At 42.3% G+C, this 20,646-nt stretch overlaps 1 protein-coding gene across 1 annotated transcript in view; it reads left to right on the top strand.

Annotated features, from left to right (window-relative positions):
• Nucleotides 1-20,646, top strand: part of gpc5b (glypican 5b) — a 75,771-nt gene that overhangs the window by 43,923 nt on the left and 11,202 nt on the right. The window contains exon 9 of the mRNA XM_080887855.1: nt 2,717-2,858. Within this exon, the coding sequence (XP_080743981.1) occupies nt 2,717-2,858 (142 nt within the window). The remainder of the gene's footprint in view (nt 1-2,716; nt 2,859-20,646) is intronic.

Consider the following 20,646-nt stretch of genomic DNA (forward strand, 5'->3'; position numbering starts at 1 on the left):
TCCAATAAACACATCAGAGAGCAACCTTGGCATTAGTATCTTGCCCAAGGATATTTGGTGTGCAGCCTGGGGAAGCCAAGGATCGAACCACCAACCTTCCAATCAGTAGATGATTTGCTCTACCACCTGAGCCACAGCCACCCCACAATGCTGTTTGCCTACTTAATATCTTCCCCTTGTGAATCAAAACAGACACCTTATGCTTATGTGCTAAAGGGATTATATTTGGTAGGCAGAGTTAAGTCATCTTTAAATACGAGAGAGTCAGACAGATTTTGTCTGTGTATAAACAAGCAGCTGAGACAGGGAAAATCAGTTACAGCTCTCACTCTGCAGGATAGCAAATTTAAAATTATCATAAAATTTCAGACAACTGACTGTCCATTTAGTTGTTCAGACAGTTTTCAATGTAGTACAATAATATAAATCATTCAACTTAATTCTTTTTTAATAGCACCCGATAGCAACAACAGTCGCCTCAAGGAGCTTTATATTGCAGCGTAAAGACTCTACAATAATACAAAGAAAACAGCAGCAATCAAAGAACCCCCTGTTAGCAAGCACTTGGTGACAGTGGGAAGGAAAAACAGACTTGTGTTGTGATTGGCTGGTGGTGAGGGAGACAGGATAAAAGGCACACTGTGGAAGACAGACAGAAATAAATAATAACTGAATTATTTAATAACAGATTAGATGCAAATTTGAATATAAACACATAGTGAGTAAAAAAAAAAAGGTGAGTGAAGAAGAAATAGTTAATGCACCATGTGAAGCCCCCAGCAGTATAGGCCTATTGATGTGTAACTAAGGGAGGTCACCTGATCCAGCCTTAACTGAAGGTTTTAAGGCTAATCTTAAAAGTAAGGGGAGGGTCTGCCTCAAATCCTAACTGGGAGCTGGTTCCAGTTTGGAGAGGGGCCTGAAAGCTGAAGACTTTTCTTCTCATTTTACTTTTAACAACCATAGAAACCACTGGTAACATGATGAACTCTCTCCTCTTCACCGCTTGGAGGTGTGGTATGGATATGATCCTGAAGCTTGAGTGCTCTACCAGAGGTTCTGCACAGTATCTTAGCTGGTGCTTGGACAGTGCTCTTCTGGACCAATTCTGCTGATGTTGTGCCTGCAATCTGCTGGAGCCACAATTTTAGTTTTGGCCCCTTGTACTTCTCTGTTTTCTTGTGCTCCTTCTTCCTGATGTAGCTGTCTGCTGAGATTGCAATATATATCACAACTGTGGTCTTCTGTTCCTTGTCAACCACCACAATGTCTAGTTGGTTGGCCAGCAGCTTTATATTGGATATTGTAGTGGCAACACTACAACACTGCTGGCTTTGGAACAGTTGGTCAGGGAACCAAATCAAGTAAAGGTCTCAAAGCCAGGACCACCATGCTACCTAATCAGTTCCAGCTAAGGACAGAAATAAGGCAAAGGAAAAAAGATATATTTTACTGACATTTTATTTTTCACCATGGTACCATATATACATATATATTTAATGTCTTCTTATGTCTTTTTCCTTGATAAAAATGCTGTATGTTTGCCTTGTCTCTGTCCTTAGCTGGACCCCATCTATATGACCCACCTTGGCTCTTTACAGTACTCATTTATCAAACTATGAACCAATTACATGATCCTGTCATAGTGTATGGGTGAAAACCGTATGACTTTCAATTTGATGACTTGTATGTTTTATTTTTTCCTTTGTTTTAACAAAATGTGAACTGTTATTTATAAATCTGGTAATCATATTTTACTTTACTTTACTTTATTCATATAGCACTCTTTACAGGGTAACAACCCCAAATGCTTCACAATAATATAAAACAGATATACATAAAACAGCACAATCAAGCATACAGCACAAATCTAGGTAAAAGCCAGTCTAAATAAATGAGTCTTAAGCTCCTGTTTAAAAGAATAAATGCAATCAAGGCAACATAATGATGGAGGCAAAGCATTCCACAACCTGTGGGCCACTGCTCTAAAAGATCTATCTCCTCTGGTCTTAAAATGTGTTCGTGGGACAAATTTTAAGACCAAAGCAGATAGATCTTACCACCACTGAAGCTAAATCCAGTATTGTATTTAAAAAGTAATCAAATAGCAGGCGTGAAGACATGAATAGAGGCATGAAGCTTTTATCTGGCATCACAATTATGCCACGGCATCGGCACTGATCTAAATAAGCAGTGGAGAGTGGGATTCTTGTTGTCATACCATGACTTGAATAAAGTTTTCATGTGTACTTTGACCTGTGTTTTTGTCTACATGTTCCTTGTTTTCTAGTCTTTCTTTCGATGTGTGTTTATACATACATGTCATTCCATTATAAAAATCAGTCACTGCCTTCCATGTGACCCCCTGAAAATTGGATTATTCTCGATTATAGTATACATTACAAACTGCTACCCCTCAATTCTTCAGACTTTGCTTTCAAGGAAGGTTTTTCAAAGACTTTCTTGTATCATTAGGTACTTTGTTACTAGCAGCCTGTCACAAAACACATAATTTGTTCCAATTTCTTTAGCTTAAGTTATGAAAAAAGACAACATAGTTTGAAAGACATAAAAAATGTTTTTCTACCAGTAAGGTTATCAAATAAAATCAGAAAAAAATCTTGTCACAATACAGAACAAAATTTGAATCAATCCAAGTGTCTTGCAAATGTATGTGTAATATCTGTGGACATATGTGTGTGTGCGCTTCATTTAGGAGCTATTAGTGGAGCTGGGCTGGGCGAGCAAAGTGAGAGGAAGGGTTGAGGAAGAGGAGGGAGGGAGCGCCCACACGGAGGGAGGCAGCGGAGACGACTGTGATGATGAAGATGGCTGTGAAGCATCTGGTGAGGAGAGCGGTGAGTCACACACAAACACATAGGCGAGCTCGCAGAAAGAGAGGAACAAACATTAGCAAACATACACCCACACATATACGCAAATGAGTTGGTGCACGCTTGCAATCTTGTCTTTAGCCTCTGTAGCTCTGGGGTTTCCGGCACACATGCTTGCACACATGCACGCATGCACACACACACACACACACACACACAAATAATAAATAAAAGACAATGTGCTCATGGTTCATTGGTATTAGTATGGTAGAGATTTAAAATACTGCAGCCTCCACATATCGTGTGCCAGCTGGGAAATGCCCAGAGGGAGGGATAGTACTGAGAGATGGATTCAACTGTCCTCCCTCCTCTCTTGCTCTCTCTGCTCTTCTCTCACTTTTTCCATCTCACTTTCTGCTGGTCTCTGCAGTTTACTTGCTCCTCTGCCGTGATAAAGGATGCACTAACAACCGGGTCATGCCAAAAACAGAAATGGGGGGCGGAAAAGAAATGTAATTTTCGTCATTTATCTCTTGACTTATTCATCGTACATATGCTTATACATAATACATGGGTGTCACAGGGAGAACTGGGACCCGTAGGAACGTTGAGACAATTCCACAGAGTGGATGAAGTTCAAATTTACTTTCATTTTAATTGCTAATTTCAGAAAGGATGCTCTGGGTTGAGGGTACTGGCCAAATGTAATGTTTTCTGTCCTTGGCCTGAAAAACATCTAAAGGCCCTGTGTTTCTCATAGCATGAAATGTGTTGACGAGTAAAGAGAAGATTCAGCTAAAAAACTGGGTCCACTGTTTTAAGTAGAGTGAAAGCAAAAGGAAGTGGTGCTCAGAAAAATATGGCTTTGGGCTGCTTGACAACTAGATGTGGAATTTTCTTTTATCTAATAAAGCAACAATCATGGCAAAAAGGTTAATTAAAAGTAATTTAATATGCTCTAAAGATAACGGACTACTGTGATCTGTGTTAGCTGAGAGAAAATCTTAGAATGACTGGTGGAAATACAATATCAAAGCTTTTCACAGGATTTCAGAAAGGTTTTGATCCTTTCTGAGCCATTATGTCTTTCTTAGCGGCTTAATACCACCTGAACAGCTGTGGCTCAGGTGGTAGAGCATGGTAGACTGGGTCATCTACCGATCGATTGGGCCCTGACTTCTCCAGTCTCTGTGCAGAAGTATCCTCGGGCAAGATGCTGAACCCCAGTTCATCCACATGAGTGTGTGTGTGTAAATGTTAGATGTTAGATAAAAGTGATATGTGAATGGGTGAATGACACTTTCAGTAGAAAATGCTGTGAGAGCTCAACCGAATACCGAGGTGCTATAAAAATAGCAGTCCATTTATCAAAATGGGGAAAACTGTAAACACCAAATCTAAAAATCTAAAGAATGTCATCAGCCTTCGAAAAACCCCACTGCACATATCTTAATATATTAAACTAAGTTAAATATAGACTGGATATCTCTTCATTCTGGTAACAAAGTTTATTCAGTCTCATTTAAGTAAAAGTTTAATTAAAGGATTAGAAATCTCTTTTTTAAATGTGGCCTGGCCATGAGTTGTTTCAAACAACATGTGCGCGCTACAAACACGTAAACAGTTCTTATGCAATAACAGATTGAATTCAAAACAAGTAAAATTGCAAAACACTTTTAGTGCAAAGTTAAGAGCAGTCACGCTGACTTAGAGTATCGTCTTTATCCTTTAAAATTGACCTAAATTTCCGCAGAGTAGCCTGCAAGGTGTTATAACACCCAACATCACTGACAAGAGTAAGAAGTGGTCTCTTTGGCAACGCTGAATCATCGTGTTTGAAAAACACTTGTAGCTAAATCACTGTATAAAGGTGGGAAGTTCAACCACTAGAGTAAAAATCTGAATTCCTGTGAGTGTTAAGTTACTCCTTATATTAATGAGGAGGTAAATAACACTGCGAAGGATGCAGGACACGATGCTGACATCTTAAATGGGATTCATCTGCTATGCTTATGACCTTTTTTCCTTCCCAAAAAAGAAAAACGCACTAATAGCCATCTTCTGTGTACATTTTTCAATGCCACTGCTGCAGTGTTTTTATGTAGAAAACAAAAAGCAGCTGGATTGAATTCACTTGCTAAGTGATAATGTAAAGGCAACATGGCTGTTTCTAAGGCTCTTGTCGTTTCTGTGTGCCCTTGTTCTTTGAATAGAGATGAGCCTTAGCAAACTATTCAGTTGTACACTTGTAACTGTATCAGTACTATTTATTCATAGCCGGCCTTCAAGTTAAGGCATGCTTCACTGAGTATCCAGGATGCTGTGAGCCTCTCAGCAGTATTTTAATGCTTTAGAAAAGGACCATGTTTTGTTTTTTTGTTTAATCTCTTTTGTCACCCAATGGGGACTCAGATTGTGTACCTCACTGAACAACACTGAACATGCACTTTTATTGAGAAGACTTTATCTCTCACCTAAAAGATCTAGCAAACTAGCTGAACTTCAATAACCTCCAAAGCTTTGTGGGTTGGCTAAATGTTTTTATTCTTATCTTTAGATTTCAAAGCTACTTTACTGCTAACACCTTCCCCCACTCACCCTGGTAAATCCTTTTTTCGTGGATGCCTGGACACTATCCTTCATTTCGACACACAGCCTACGGGAATAACAACTTTCTGACTTGACCTTTGTAAACACTTTTAGTTTACAGTGTGGGCTCAGTCACTCATTTCCGGTCATACTAAAAAAAAGTGTCTATTGTATAAATTTCAGTCATGCTATGTTTCAAAAAGGACCACATCTGTATTATTTTCACTGCTAATGACTTGTTAATCTCAAACAATTAGCCAATAAGCAAGTGGTTTATAGTCAGACCTGCCACTTCTCTTCACACCTGGTTTGTTTAAACTGAGATGGTGATGGTGAAAATGGTAAAATCTTTGAAATGGGCCAGTGCAAAACCTGGTTCTGCTGGAGCTTTCTTCCTTTTAAAGGGGAGTTTTTCCTTCCCACTGTCACCAAGTGCTTGCCCATGGGGGTCCTTTGATTGTTGGGCTTTTCTCTCAGTTATTGTAGGAGCTTTACCTGACAAAGTGACTTGAGGTGACTGCTGTTTTGATTTGGTGCTATATAAATAAAATAAAATTGAATTGAATTGAAAACTCATGCTGAATGTGAAGAAACCTAAACACGTTCATTGCGACGCAACTTCCCATAACACATACAAGCAACTGGAGTCTCTGAGTTTGTATTGTTGCTTTCCCAGATCAAATCACTGAAGTCACATTTTTAGTGTGTTATGTAGTTTCAGTAGGATGAAAACTGAGACTGGGAAACAGATTCAGGTAAACTGGTCAGGTCACATATATAATCTCATTGAAAAAAAAGGTAGGAAACCATTGTTGGTTTGTGTTTTGTTTAAAAAAAGGATAAAATAAAAACAGCTCTCTTTTCATCTCTTAAATTTATAAAAAGTGATAGTTCAGTGACAGGTGACAGAAGATTTTAATTGATAGTTTGTTCACGCACATCATTCACATTCCGTGTTTTGGAAAATATGCACATCACGATTATTTTTCAAGCATTCAGATAACTTCGACAAGGTAGCGTGTTCACTTCACCATGAGCCCTCTCTGAGGAGCGCTTCTGTTTGTTTTCTTATACTGCATGACCTGCTTATTTAAGAACACTAAAAGTAATGCATTTGTCACTACATTTATCATACCCTTTCCGCTAACCTTGATGTGCCACTTCTGAGGAAAGTCAAACCTCCCGCCGGGCCTGAAGCTGGTTATTTGCAGAGAAAATTGCTGGTTATGATTAAGCGAGCCGGTGGCAGCGTGTTGGGATCTTGTCTCTCAAGCCTGGAGAAAGAATCACAATATAGAGTGACAGACGGGGATTTTCTGCATTTCTTCCTGCTTGTCACCCTTTCTATGCATATAAACAAGGCTAACATGCACTGGAGCTGAAAGAGTGATGCTGGATCAGCTAGACCCCACAAATCACATCAAGGCTCACACAAGCCATTTCTTAATTTTTCTCTGCTTGTACTTTGCATGTCTGTACAGCAGACTATATCAGTGATTCTGAGGTAAAGCATAAATAAAATACTATTGCATGAATAAATTTAGGCTGCTGTGTTGTTTTTAAAGATGCGGCTGCCACTAAATCTAGGCTCTCCAGCTTTATCTCTTTAAAATTCTGCCTACAAACCACTTCTCTAAATCCGAATCACTGAAATGTGGAGCTTATTATTTCACAGGAGAGGAATAGCACAGAATCCAGACTCTGCTTGCATTAGAAAGAGAGAGTGTGTGTGTGTGTGTGCGTGCAAATGAATCTTTATGACCTCTTGTTTGTGTGCCCAACACTCGTTTCATCTGCGATGTCTGAGATTGAAGCGTCTTTGTGTGTAACCCAGCATGTTTTATGTGTATCTGCTCTCTGCCGCTCTGACTGACAGAAACAAATCTAGTACTGTGTTGCTTCTTGACTTACAATGTCTGTATGTGCGTCCTTGAACACACACACACACACACACACACACACACACACACACACACACACACACACACACACACACACACACACACACACACACACACACACACACTCAAATACCATTGTGTTTTCCTTCTCCCTCCCTAAACCCAGATCTATCAGATATGAGAAAGATTAAGAATTTCTTTTGCAAATATTTTGACATAATTATTTCTCGGCTTTGTTGAGAGCTGAGGCGGGACGAGGGCAGCGCGTGTGGGCAGAGAGGGAGGCGCGGTGCCAGGCCATATCGGCGGGTGGCAGAAGTCAAGCTCCAAAACGGATGTGTTTTATTTATGTGGGCAACGTGAAGTTGCTTCAGTTGTGCCGAGACAGCACGCGGTCTATTATTATTTGATTTAAGTCCATTTTCCACATCAAGGCGAGTTGATCTCAGCCGGGAGGAGGAGAATCAGTTGGCAAACAATGCTCGCCGATCAAAAACAAAAGGAAAAAAACAGGCATCCGAGCACATGAGCAGTTAAAAGCAGGCAGCTTAAGTTCAAGCTATCTGTGCCATTAGACGGAGACGGTGAACTCCAGCCAAACTCATGCTGGAGTTCATTCTCACACAGTGTTGTCATACGTTTCGAAAACGTTGTTATGGTGAAGATTCAGGCGCAGCATTTGTTTCACTGTCACCAGTGGAAAAGCGATATGATAAACGCCTATAAATGCAAAGGCTGAAGCTAATGGATTCTGATCTATGGACTTCTGCATCAGCAGTCAGATATAGCTTTCCTCTTTGTAGGTTATTTAATAGTATCACTTATTTATTACATTGCAGCAGAGTCTTTTTATTCTCTTGATCTTTACTGTGCTTCTTATGTCGTTTAGTCATTTCAAACTCTCTCTTTTTCTGGAATTCACCAAGATTAAACTGATTGATTTTCCTTCCTTAAACGAGCACAATCCCTTCTTCAACTGGCCCATCTCCGATCACTCTGTCTCCCTAGACATCCAGGTCCCATAACGTCAATAATGTAAATGTAATCACCTCTACTCTCCTCTTCTCTTCTCTTCTCTTCTCTTCTCTTCTCTTCTCTTCTCTTCTCTTCTCTTCTCTTCTCTTCTCTTCTCTTCTCTTCTCTTCTCTTCTCTTCCAAATGAAATGCCACATCACCATAGCTGCTGTACTATACTGTGGGGGGTTGAATGCTGAGATAGGGAAACTATAACCTCCAGGTATCCACGAGTCACTTTACAACCAGTAATACCACTCTGGAAAGCACCAAGACCACAGGCTGGTTTATATTCTGCTGCATACTCGTTGGTAATATATTCAGGAACTCTTTAAGCACAAGAGGCATTTGTGTGTGTGTGTCTGTAAGAGAATGTGTGAATGCACTACTCGCAATGGGGTGCTCAATCCCTGTAGCTATGGTTACCAGGTGGTCTGTCCTCCCATGGGTCCTTATTTGATGACAATGAAGGAAGAGGAAGAGAGAAAGGGAGTAACACACGGAGCGATAAGGATAGTAAGGACGTGGTGGTGGGGTATACGTGCCATTTCTCATGGCCAAGTAGCAGTGAGTCTGTGCATTGTGCTTCCTCTTTGTTCCTGAAGCACACTGGAATCTGCAAACGCACAGTTTAAGTCACAGTTAAATTGCTGACAGTGTTTGGTTCTTAACATAAACCTGAAATAAATAATAGACATACAAACAGGATAGTGTACACATTGTTCCACCTATCTTCCCTCCATAATGTCTGCGTTGCTCTGTTGGCCTCTCCCCCACTTCCCTTGAGCCAGCTTTGCAAAGCCTTCAGAAGCTATTTCATTTTAAAAGGAAAGGCCAGTTTTTCTACTGATTAAAAATGTTGCCCCTCCGCCTGAGTACAGTTTAATCTGCATTCATAAGCATTCAGTGCTGTCTAAAGGGAGCCAGGAAGAACAATAAAAAGTCTGGCAAGGCCTCCAATCGGCACTGGTGACTATAAAAGTTCCCAGAGCGAGCCTCATGAACGAATTGATCAGTGCTATAAGATAAAACTGCTTTCTTTGTACATGCATACGCTGGAGAACGTCAGGGTGTAAAACATCTAGTAAATGCAAACAATATCCCACTGTTCCACTGCTGCTTCACACCGGCAGTCCAAACCCGTCATATCGTCTTTCTATCTTCTTATACTTGCTTGTAGTTACTTATAAAAACAAAAAGGGAAATTTATTAGATTACCTGTTATAAAGACAAGAAAACACAAATGTTTTATATAATTATATATGTAATATATTTATATAAATCTGTCAGCAGTCTGTTTAAAAAAAAAAGACAGTTTTTTTAAGCAAAAAAGAAAAAAAAATGAATTCATGCTATCCAGCAAAACATTCAAGCACTAAAGCGGTTCTTTTTTTGTTCAAGAATACAAGTAAAAAAACTGTAATTTGGCATCTCACTCAAAATATAATAAAGTGTTTTTACCATTTTCTGCTTTTTTATAAAACAGTACACTTTGAAATCCAGTAATGACAACAATAATTATATATTTTAGCTTTAAACTATCATTTTGATTAAAGAGTTTGTAAATTCTGGCGGATTAACCATGACGGAAGCAGAAACACTGATTTTGATAATTACCAGTACTGTTAATTCAGGGCTGCTGCTCTCATTAAATGGTGATAATAAATTCGTTAAGCACTATGTAAGTTATAGAAAACATAATGATTACCTGATTTGTTTTGTTTTGCTTGCTGTGTGTTAAACAGATCTGTTCCTGATATGATCTCTGTGCTGATTTCGAAGATGAAGCTCATTTACAGTTTTTAAGATTTTGTTAAAATGGCTTTATTGTTCTTTGTGCTGCTTTGTTGGAGGTATTTTCTTTCCTTGTGTGTATTTGGTTGTTTTTTTATTGTTTCTATCGGCCATAGCTTTAGGTAAATTGAATAATAATAATAATAATGTAACTACAGTGCAGTGTTTTTCCTGTGATTATTTTATAATATAATAATGCAATAATGCAGCCAAGTTAGATCCAAAACTGTATAAATTCATACACTTTTCAGTTTCACTGCCCTGTCATGAAGGCATGGGAAGATTAAGTACAACTTTTATGTCATTGAATTCATATACTGCTTATGGTGCTTATGACCACTTAGGTAGCTGACTTGCAAATTTCATGTCAGGTCAAAAAGTACAATACTCAAGAGGCAAGTAAAATCCCGTCTGCTGAGAGTCTGTCTTTCCCTAATTAGCCTCCCTAAAAGAAGAATGGAATTTTCCACAGAATTGATTGGTCAGCTTATGCACCTCCACCTTAAAGAGCACTGAATAACCGTGGCAATGTTACTGGCTAGGAAGTGGCCTTTCCTAAGGTTGCATTAACTGGCTAAGCCACTTATTCTGCTTCATAGTATACCTCTGCCATGTCGCTTTGACCACCAAGCTCAACACTGCTGGGAAAGGGGGAAAAAAGTAGTTAATGTATATTGCAGAGATGCCAAACATAACGGCCAGAATCTGACCGGTGAAAAGTTGAATCTGGCCTGCTGGATCTTTTAACTATATTTTCATTAGTTTTGCAGCTTTTTCTATTGATAAGGATTCCCCACTACTATTGCCAATCATTTTACACTGAAGTAAGTAAACCAACAGATAAACAACTAAATAACAAGAAAGTTCTTGTTTTTTCCACTATTTGTGAGCCAGACACTACATTTATCAGAACTGCCATATTTTCCGCACTATAAGGCGCACTTAAAATCCTTTAATTTTCTCAAAGATCAACAGTGCGCCTTATGTATGAATTCTGGTTGTGCTTACTGACCTTGAACGGATTATATGTGGTACACGGCGCTCAAAATATGTCAAAAAAATGTTTTAGTATTTTGGTGAGACTTTGGGAAGCTACGAAGCCACACCGCTTGATGGATTGTTGGAGCATTACAGCTACCGTAGGCAGGAGCCTCACGGATTCGGAGTAATCTGGGTCCAAAACTCCGTCTACTTCACGTTCCAAAGTCAAATGAACACTGAGGCATCACTGAGAGTTAAAAACTGTCTAAATTCTTTCATCTGTAATAACATGATCAGCGTTGCTGCTTTACCAGGTATAACAATTAAGTTTAACATCCAGGCATCCATGAAAACAAAATTTATTAAATTTAACAGAGTTAGAAGTTAGCAGGAAGTTAGCTCGCTAGTTTCCACCTAAACATGACATTGCATGTTCTGACTGAGAGATTTGTGAAAAAATTCAAACGTACAGCTCTGCTATCACTTCAGACATAAATGAAGAAGAAAACTAAACAGCAGTGACGTTTGTAGGGTTACTGAAGTTGGGCTAGCTGGTATATAATGATGTGCTACGTGATCACTAGCGACACAGCTATGTTAGCATAATGTGGTGAACACAAATGTGCTACCACATTTTGGGAAATTTTATTATTTTTAAGAAAAACATATGTCAGCAATTAAGACAATTATTATTTTACATTCATTACGTGTAGTCCATAACAATTGAGGAGAGTAAAAGTGAGAAATAATAAGCGGAACTGTTGACACTGTAGTCGTTCGCCCGCGGTTGCCTAGAGCGGGCCAACTTCCTGTCCTCTCAGATGCAATTCGGGAAAAGACACGAGTGCTCCTGTGATTCTTTCTCTGAGACTCTACCTTTATTTTTACAGGTCAGTATCGTCTTAAAAATACAGTGTATGAGGGTTTTGTGCCTTGTTCTACTTCGGTGTTTACTGAGAGTTATGTTGACACCGCCGATGTAACCTTAAGTGGGGTTTAGTTGAAAATTACTGAAGCGCGGCACCGCAGCGGTGGTAAAGCCGAGCCGCGCAGCCCCAAGTCTCGCGAGAGTTACCGCGAGTTATCGCGAGAGTTACCGCGAGAGTTCGCCAGCCCGCGGGATGTATTTAAACTTGGTAAACTCCATTTAACAAGCAAATATGTGTGTGTGGTGCTCCAATTTAACTGTAAAGGCCCTGACATCAGATTATTCGAGATTAAAATATCTTATATATACTTTATGGTTCAAGTGATGTGGAAATGTTAAGAATAAGCTAAGAATGAATGTACATTTATGTTGTTACATTGCAAAGTAATACATCCAGGTGTGTTTTGTCTAATCTAGTAAGATTTATGCACTTATATCAGATTTGTGGATAAGCTATTTTGAGTTTGCCCTATATGTGAGAAAGAGCAATAAGACGTTTAAGGCATTATATGCTATCTGCACTGCTGATGTAAATGAGTGAAGGAATAGTGTGATTAACAGTGTAAACTGGAGAAATGTAATGACCATAGATGCATATATTTGCCAAATGCCTTTTATTTACCTTTTACAGTTATTGAGCATATCTGACAAGTGAAAGCACTGGATGTAAATTATATTTGTTGATCTGAAATAAGAGATGCAATTCGGGAAAAGACACGAGTGCTCCTGTGATTCTTTCTCTGAGACTCTACCTTTATTTTTACAGATTTGTATTCTTTTTGTTATTGTGGTCTTCACATCTGGGACCCGTAACAAACTGTGGGGGCTCGTCCGGGATCTCTCCTCTACAGTCGTCGAGGGCAGATCCAGTGATACCAGAACCACGACACAATCGTGACAAGGCCGTTACTCCAGCCAAGCCAGCGAGTAGGTGTCCAGGTAGTGAGGTGAAAAGGGGACCTTTGCCTCAACGTGGAACCGTACTTCAGTGAGGGGAGTGTGACGCATCCTAGTCACTATCGAGCTGAAGGATAATCAGAAATACATACAACATGTCGACCGAGAGAAAGGAACTCGCCTGGAATATCAGGAGACGCTTGTTTTCACTCCAAGGTCAAGACCTCTTCGAACTCGCTAAGAGCCTCGCATCAGAAAACAAAGACACTACACAGCTCAGTCAGGATGATAAAGAAGGTTGTATGGACTATATCACCTCCTACATACAGTCAAACACACTACTGCAACTTGAAGATGAGGGCATGAGTCATTTGTTGACGCTGAATGATTTGATTAATCTAGTCATCCAGGGAAGTAATCCTGCCGTGCAAACAGCTGGTGAGAATGAAGTACATGCCATGCCCAGTCCACAACCATCCAATACCGTGCTAGACCCACAACCGCCGGAAGATCCACCAGATATATCACCAAACCCCTATGCAAACGCAGAAACACAACAGTTAGAGGAGTTGAGGAAAGCGTATGAGACACTGGGTGAGAGGCTAAGACTATGTGGAACTGTAAGGGCCCAGTCACCTGCTGTAGCACGCCAGCAGAGCAATTTGCAACCACAACCAATCATACAGATTAGCCCTAAGCAGCCAGTCACTGTAAGAGACTTTTCGTACTTACCACGCAGAGAATTCAAAGTTTTTGGGGGACAGATTGGAGACAACAGTTCCGAAATCAGCTACAACAGTCTCACCAAGCAGATTAATGAAGGAGTTAAAGAAGGATTTGTGGAGGCTGAAATTGTTCGAGGTGTGTTGAGAATTGTGAAGCCTGGCACTTTCCGGGACATGTTAATGCTCAAAGATGACCTGTCTCTCCATGAACTTCAGGGCTTTCTGAGGTCTCATCTCGGAGAAAAAGCGACAACTGAAATGCTCCAGGAGTTAATGTGTGCTAGACAAAGTGAACAAGAGACGCCCCAGCAGTTTCTGTATCGCATGATTGGACTTAAACAGAAGCTTATTTTTCAGTCGAAGCAGGCCAACACTGAGATCTCCTATGACCCAAGAACTGTCCAGGAAGTTTTCCTCCACACAATCTATCAAGGCCTGGGGGCTAAGAATGCAGACTTGCGACAAAGACTAAGACCTCTCACCTCAAACAACAATGTCACTGACGAAGAGATTCTTAGTGAGGTCACAAAGATTATCAGTGATGAAAATGAACACCAGCGAAGGTTAGGCCAAGTTGCCCGCCAAAAGAGTGCACAAGCCCAAAGTGCTGGGATCGAAGCAAACGACAAGATAGCCAAAGAACAATCCTCACCAACAATCAAACAACTTGCCGCCCAAGTAGAGACTCTAACTAACATGGTCGCCAGCCTAATTAAACAACAGGAGGCAAAGCCTTGCCAGCTGTCCCCACAACCACCTCCCAACCCGCTTTTCCAAACCCCAGCCAACCCCAACAGACCTCCTCAAAAGAAAGCGTTCCTTTGTCCAAAGTGTACTGAACAGAACTTGCAGGACTGTAGTCATTGCTTTGTATGCTGCGAGTCAGGACACCGAGCGGTGGGATGTTTAAAGCGGACCAAAACTCAGGGAAACTGGAATCGGTCTCTGTCGAGGGACAGCCAGAGGCCGGCGCAGAGTCACAGTCCCAGCCAGTAAGGTCCTCCTCTGCACAGCTTACTACTGAGTGTGCAAGACGTCGCAGTAAGCTAAAAAGAAAGCAGCCAAAGCGAGACCAGAGAAAGCAACAGGTAACCTCTTGCCAAAGTTTAACACCAAACAGCTGTAAAGTCCCCCTAGTTGGAAAGAAAAGCCTCCTCAAGTGTTTGATTGGTGGCTATCCAGTGACAGTGTTATTTGATTCTGGCTCACAAGTGAGTTTAGTGGACAGACAGTGGGTTCAGCGGTTTATTCCTAACTATCAGGTGCGACCCCTCCAAGAGCTGTTAAATGATGGACTTGAAGTTTATGCGGTTAACGGACAAGCAGTTCCTTATGATGGGTGGGTTGAACTTACAGTCACTCTCGCTGGTCACGAAGATCCCAATCTTACTGTGCAAGCCCCTTTCCTTGTCAGTAAGCTGTCACTCCCTCAGCCCCTCCTGGGAGCGAACGTGCTTGGCGCCATTATCCAAACACAAGAGTCAGACCGAGAGGCCAGTGCTCTATTGTATAGTCTCCTACGCAAAGCTTTTGGCACAGACGAAGAGCAAGTGATGGCTATGGTAAACTTCATACAAGTACCACAAAGAGCAGAATGTGACCCAGCCACAGTGAGAATTGGGAAGAGCAATGTGACCATTCCTGCTGGAAAAGCAGTCCAAGTGTGGTGCAGAGTACCCCAAAGTTTTGACATTTGTGACCCCCTGGTGCTGTACGAACCCGACGAGAACACTGCCTTGAGACACCTGAGTGTTGGGGAAGGGCTCCTTGAGATCAACAACCCTCAAAGGCCATTTGTTAAGGTCCCCATCTCTAACCACTCCAAACACGAAATAATTCTACCGAAGAGAACAGCCCTGGGTACTATTCAACATGTCGCTAAAGTTATTGAGGCAGACCGACCCACAAACACATCAGAGCTGACTCAACCCACACAGAGCCCCATCACCATAGCTGAGGTAAGCGCAGCCACCCCTGTTTCTGAACTGTCCACTGAGTCATGGCTACCCCCAGTTGATCTTAGCCACCTGAGTCCGGACCAACAGAAGTCAGTTGAAAAGGTGTTAAGGGAAGAGTGTGAGGCGTTCTCTCGTAGCAGCACAGACATAGGCTGTATCCCTTCACTACAAATGGAAATCAGGCTCAAAGATGATACACCAGTCCAGAGGGCCTATGCTTCTATCCCTAAACCCCTCTACAGGGAAGTAAAGGAGTATATTCAAGAGCTGATTGTCAAGGGATGGGTAGTGAAGTCACAGTCGCCGTATGCTGCTCCAGTCATTTGCGTAAGGAAGAAGGATGGGTCTTTACGTTTGTGCATCGATTATCGTCTCTTAAACAACAAGACTGTGCCAGACAGACACCCACTCCCCCGGATCCAGGATCTCACAGACTCGCTAGGTGGTTACAGCTGGTTCTCGATCCTGGATCAGGGTAAAGCTTATCATCAAGGTTTCATCGCAGAAGGCTCAAGGTACCTGACGGCATTCACTACCCCGTGGGGCCTCTATGAATGGGTGAGGATACCCTTTGGACTGTCTAATGCCCCAGCAGCCTTCCAACGGAGCATGGAAGAAATGCTTGACACCCTCAGAGACGAGTGCTGTATCCCTTACCTTGACGACGTGCTTTGTTTTTCCAAGTCGTTTGACGAACATGTCCAAGTGCTACAGAAAGTCCTCCAAGCCCTACAACGGCATGGTGTAAAGCTAAAACCCGAGAAGTGTGAGCTGTTCCGTAAAGAGGTTCGCTATGTCGGCCGATTGGTATCTGCAGATGGAGTAAAGGTGGACCCCAAAGATACCGAGGCAGTACAGGCACTCAAACACAAAAGGCCACAGACCGTCGGAGAAGTCAGGCAGCTTTTGGGATTCCTAAGCTACTATCGGACGTATGTGCAGGACTTCTCCCGCATAGCCAAACCGTTGTATGACTTGCTCCAAGTCCCGTCCAACACACTGCCACCAAAGCCAACTAGAGGCAGAGCAAAACACACTCAGCAGCCTTCTCGAGCCCTGATACAGTGGAACAAAGAACACCAAGAGATCCTTGAGCGCTTGATCGGCATGCTCACTCAGCCACCAGTGTTAGCGTACCCTGATTTCACCCGCCCTTTTATATTGCACACGGACGCATCCCAGAGGGGCCTTGGTGCCGTCCTATATCAGAACCAACAAGGCAAGATGAGAGTGATTGGGTATGGGTCTCGCACGCTCACACCTGCTGAACAAAACTACCACTTGCACAGCGGAAAACTAGAGTTTCTCGCCCTCAAGTGGGCAGTTTGTGACAAGTTTAAGGATTACCTCTACTATGCTCCACATTTCACCATTTTTACAGATAACAATCCCTTGACATATGTCCTCAGCACAGCAAAGCTCAATGCAGTTGGACACCGTTGGGTCGGACAATTGGCAGATTTCCACTTCGACATCAAATATCGGCCGGGAAAAGTAAACATTGATGCAGATGTGCTGTCACGTTGCCCACTTGACATTGAGAGGTTCATGGGAGAGTGCTCAGAGGAACTGTCGGAGGAAGCCGTATGTGCAGTTTGGGAAGGGAGCAGAAGAGCGAAGCAAGGAGACGTAGCATGGATTGCAGCCCTTAACCTCACCGCACCAAACCTACCCATCAAAGAACCCCTACAGTCAATCAGTCATGACCAACTTGTACAATCGCAGAGAGCAGATCCAGCAATCGGAAAAGTCATTGACATGGTAGAGAAGGACATAAGACCAACAGAAGATGACAAGGCTGACACTAACACAAAGAGACTGTTGAGAGAGTGGAGTCGGCTGCACATGGAGAATGACCTTCTCTATAGAAAGACTACAGGACGCAAGCAGCTGGTCCTACCTACTCTCTACAGACAGGTAGCTCTCACACACCTCCACAACAACATGGGCCATGTCGGCGTGGAGAAAGTCTTGAACCTGGCTCGAGAGCGGTTCTATTGGCCTTTCATGAAGAGAGAAATTGAAGAGTACGTCACAAGGAAGTGTCAGTGCATCAAGCAGAAGAAGCCAACGACACACGAGAGAGCACCCATGGGTAGCATAACATCCAGCTCCCCTCTTGAGCTTGTTTGCATTGACTTCCTGCACTTAGAGTCTTGTAAAGGTGGGTTTGAATATATACTGGTTGTTGTAGACCATTTTACCAGGTTCGCACAAGCGTATCCCACCAAGAATAAGGCCGCAAAGACCGCGGCAGACCGCCTCTTCAATGACTACATTCCCAAATTCGGCTACCCCTCCAAGCTCCACCACGACCAGGGTCGCGAGTTCGAGAATCAGTTATTCAAGTCCCTAAGAGAACTCGCAGGCGTTGGTCACTCAAGGACATCCCCCTACCATCCCCAATGCAACCCTACTGAAAGACTGAATCGCACCCTGTTACAGATGCTGCGTACACTGGGAGAAAAGGAGAAACAAAATTGGAAGGAACATCTACCCCATGTTATCCATGCTTACAACTGTACCAAGCATGAATCGACTGGCTTCTCTCCGTACTACCTCTTGTATGGTCGACACCCTCGTCTTCCAGTAGACCTTCTCTTTGGTCTCATGGCAGAAAACAACACTGAGACACCACATGGGTATGCAGAAAGATGGAAAGGGAAGATGACAGAAGCATACCGCATTGCAAATGCAAACAGTCAACAGTCAAGTTCCAAAGGCAAAGCAAACTATGACAAAAGATGCAAAGGAGTAATGCTACAGGCAGGAGACCGAGTACTGGTACGAAACCTGAGTGAAAGGGGGGGCCCTGGCAAACTGAGACCCTACTGGGAGCAAACGGTCTACATTGTGAGGGAGCAAGTGGGCGACAACCCCGTCTACAAAGTGAGTCCAGAGGCGGGAGGCCGTCCTGTTCGCACCTTGCACAGGAACTTGTTGTTACAAGTGAATGACTTGCCAGTGGACATTATCCAAAGTCAGGCTACAAGACCACACAAGAGAAACAAGAAGTCCACCGGAAGACCAATGACACCAGAGCCGAACCCTGACACAACTGACTCGGAAGAGGGTGAGCCATTGTACTGGCTTGGTGTACCCAGATACCCTCGAGGGGGCCATTCTCCAGTCACACCAGTTCCAAGTGGAGCGCAACGGAGCTCCGGTCCAAGTGAACTAGGACAAGTCTTAAGGGCTCGTGTCCAACCTAGAAAAAAAAGTGCCATGGTTCCGGAAGAGGATCTAATTGTGTTAAGAGACCCAGACCTACCTCAACTAAGTGACGATCAGGAGATGCCTCAGGTTCAAGAAGAAGTTGACGTCACTGAGTCCAGTCCTGATCCAGTAGAGCTTCCTGACCCAGAGCCAGAACCCAGGGTGGAGCCAGGGGATGACATCCATCCAGAGCCACCATCTCATCTTAGGCAGTCCAGCAGGCAGAGACGTCCCACCACATTCTTCACCTACCCATCCTTGGGTCAACCAGCCTATCAGGCTCATCCTGCGGTGAACACCATCAACGTCCAACCTTCGCCATATCCTTCCCTCTACTACCCTCTTCTCTACTCCCAACCCCCCTACCCCTCTCCCCTCACCCTTAGCCCTTACTTACCTGTTTCATATGTTGTTCCTTGCTATTGAATCGAACAGAAATCTCAGGAAGAAGAATGCCTGAAGTCTAAGGACACCTGGGCAAGAGGAATATTCCAGGGACTTCTGTAAAGAGACTTTGTTAGTTTAAAGGTTTTTTTTATAATTCAAGTTAAGTGTCAGGAGCCACTTTTGCTGTTGGGGAGCGTGTGGTGAACACAAATGTGCTACCACATTTTGGGAAATTTTATTATTTTTAAGAAAAACATATGTCAGCAATTAAGACAATTATTATTTTACATTCATTACGTGTAGTCCATAACAATTGAGGAGAGTAAAAGTGAGAAATAATAAGCGGAACTGTTGACACTGTAGTCGTTCGCCCGCGGTTGCCTAGAGCGGGCCAACTTCCTGTCCTCTCAGATGCAATTCGGGAAAAGACACGAGTGCTCCTGTGATTCTTTCTCTGAGACTCTACCTTTATTTTTACAGGTCAGTATCGTCTTAAAAATACAGTGTATGAGGGTTTTGTGCCTTGTTCTACTTCGGTGTTTACTGAGAGTTATGTTGACACCGCCGATGTAACCTTAAGTGGGGTTTAGTTGAAAATTACTGAAGCGCGGCACCGCAGCGGTGGTAAAGCCGAGCCGCGCAGCCCCAAGTCTCGCGAGAGTTACCGCGAGTTATCGCGAGAGTTACCGCGAGAGTTCGCCAGCCCGCGGGATGTATTTAAACTTGGTAAACTCCATTTAACAAGCAAATATGTGTGTGTGGTGCTCCAATTTAACTGTAAAGGCCCTGACATCAGATTATTCGAGATTAAAATATCTTATATATACTTTATGGTTCAAGTGATGTGGAAATGTTAAGAATAAGCTAAGAATGAATGTACATTTATGTTGTTACATTGCAAAGTAATACATCCAGGTGTGTTTTGTCTAATCTAGTAAGATTTATGCACTTATATCAGATTTGTGGATAAGCTATTTTGAGTTTGCCCTATATGTGAGAAAGAGCAATAAGACGTTTAAGGCATTATATGCTATCTGCACTGCTGATGTAAATGAGTGAAGGAATAGTGTGATTAACAGTGTAAACTGGAGAAATGTAATGACCATAGATGCATATATTTGCCAAATGCCTTTTATTTACCTTTTACAGTTATTGAGCATATCTGACAAGTGAAAGCACTGGATGTAAATTATATTTGTTGATCTGAAATAAGAGATGCAATTCGGGAAAAGACACGAGTGCTCCTGTGATTCTTTCTCTGAGACTCTACCTTTATTTTTACAGATTTGTATTCTTTTTGTTATTGTGGTCTTCACATCTGGGACCCGTAACAATAACATAAACACAGTGAAGCTGGAGGATGAATGATGAATGAATCACTTTTTTTTCCACTCGATAAAAGTTAACGTGGGGGTTCCCGAT

Source organism: Rhamphochromis sp. 'chilingali' (genome assembly GCF_963969265.1).
Source record: "Rhamphochromis sp. 'chilingali' genome assembly, chromosome: 7".
In the NCBI taxonomy this organism is placed as follows: domain Eukaryota; kingdom Metazoa; phylum Chordata; class Actinopteri; order Cichliformes; family Cichlidae; genus Rhamphochromis; species Rhamphochromis sp. 'chilingali'.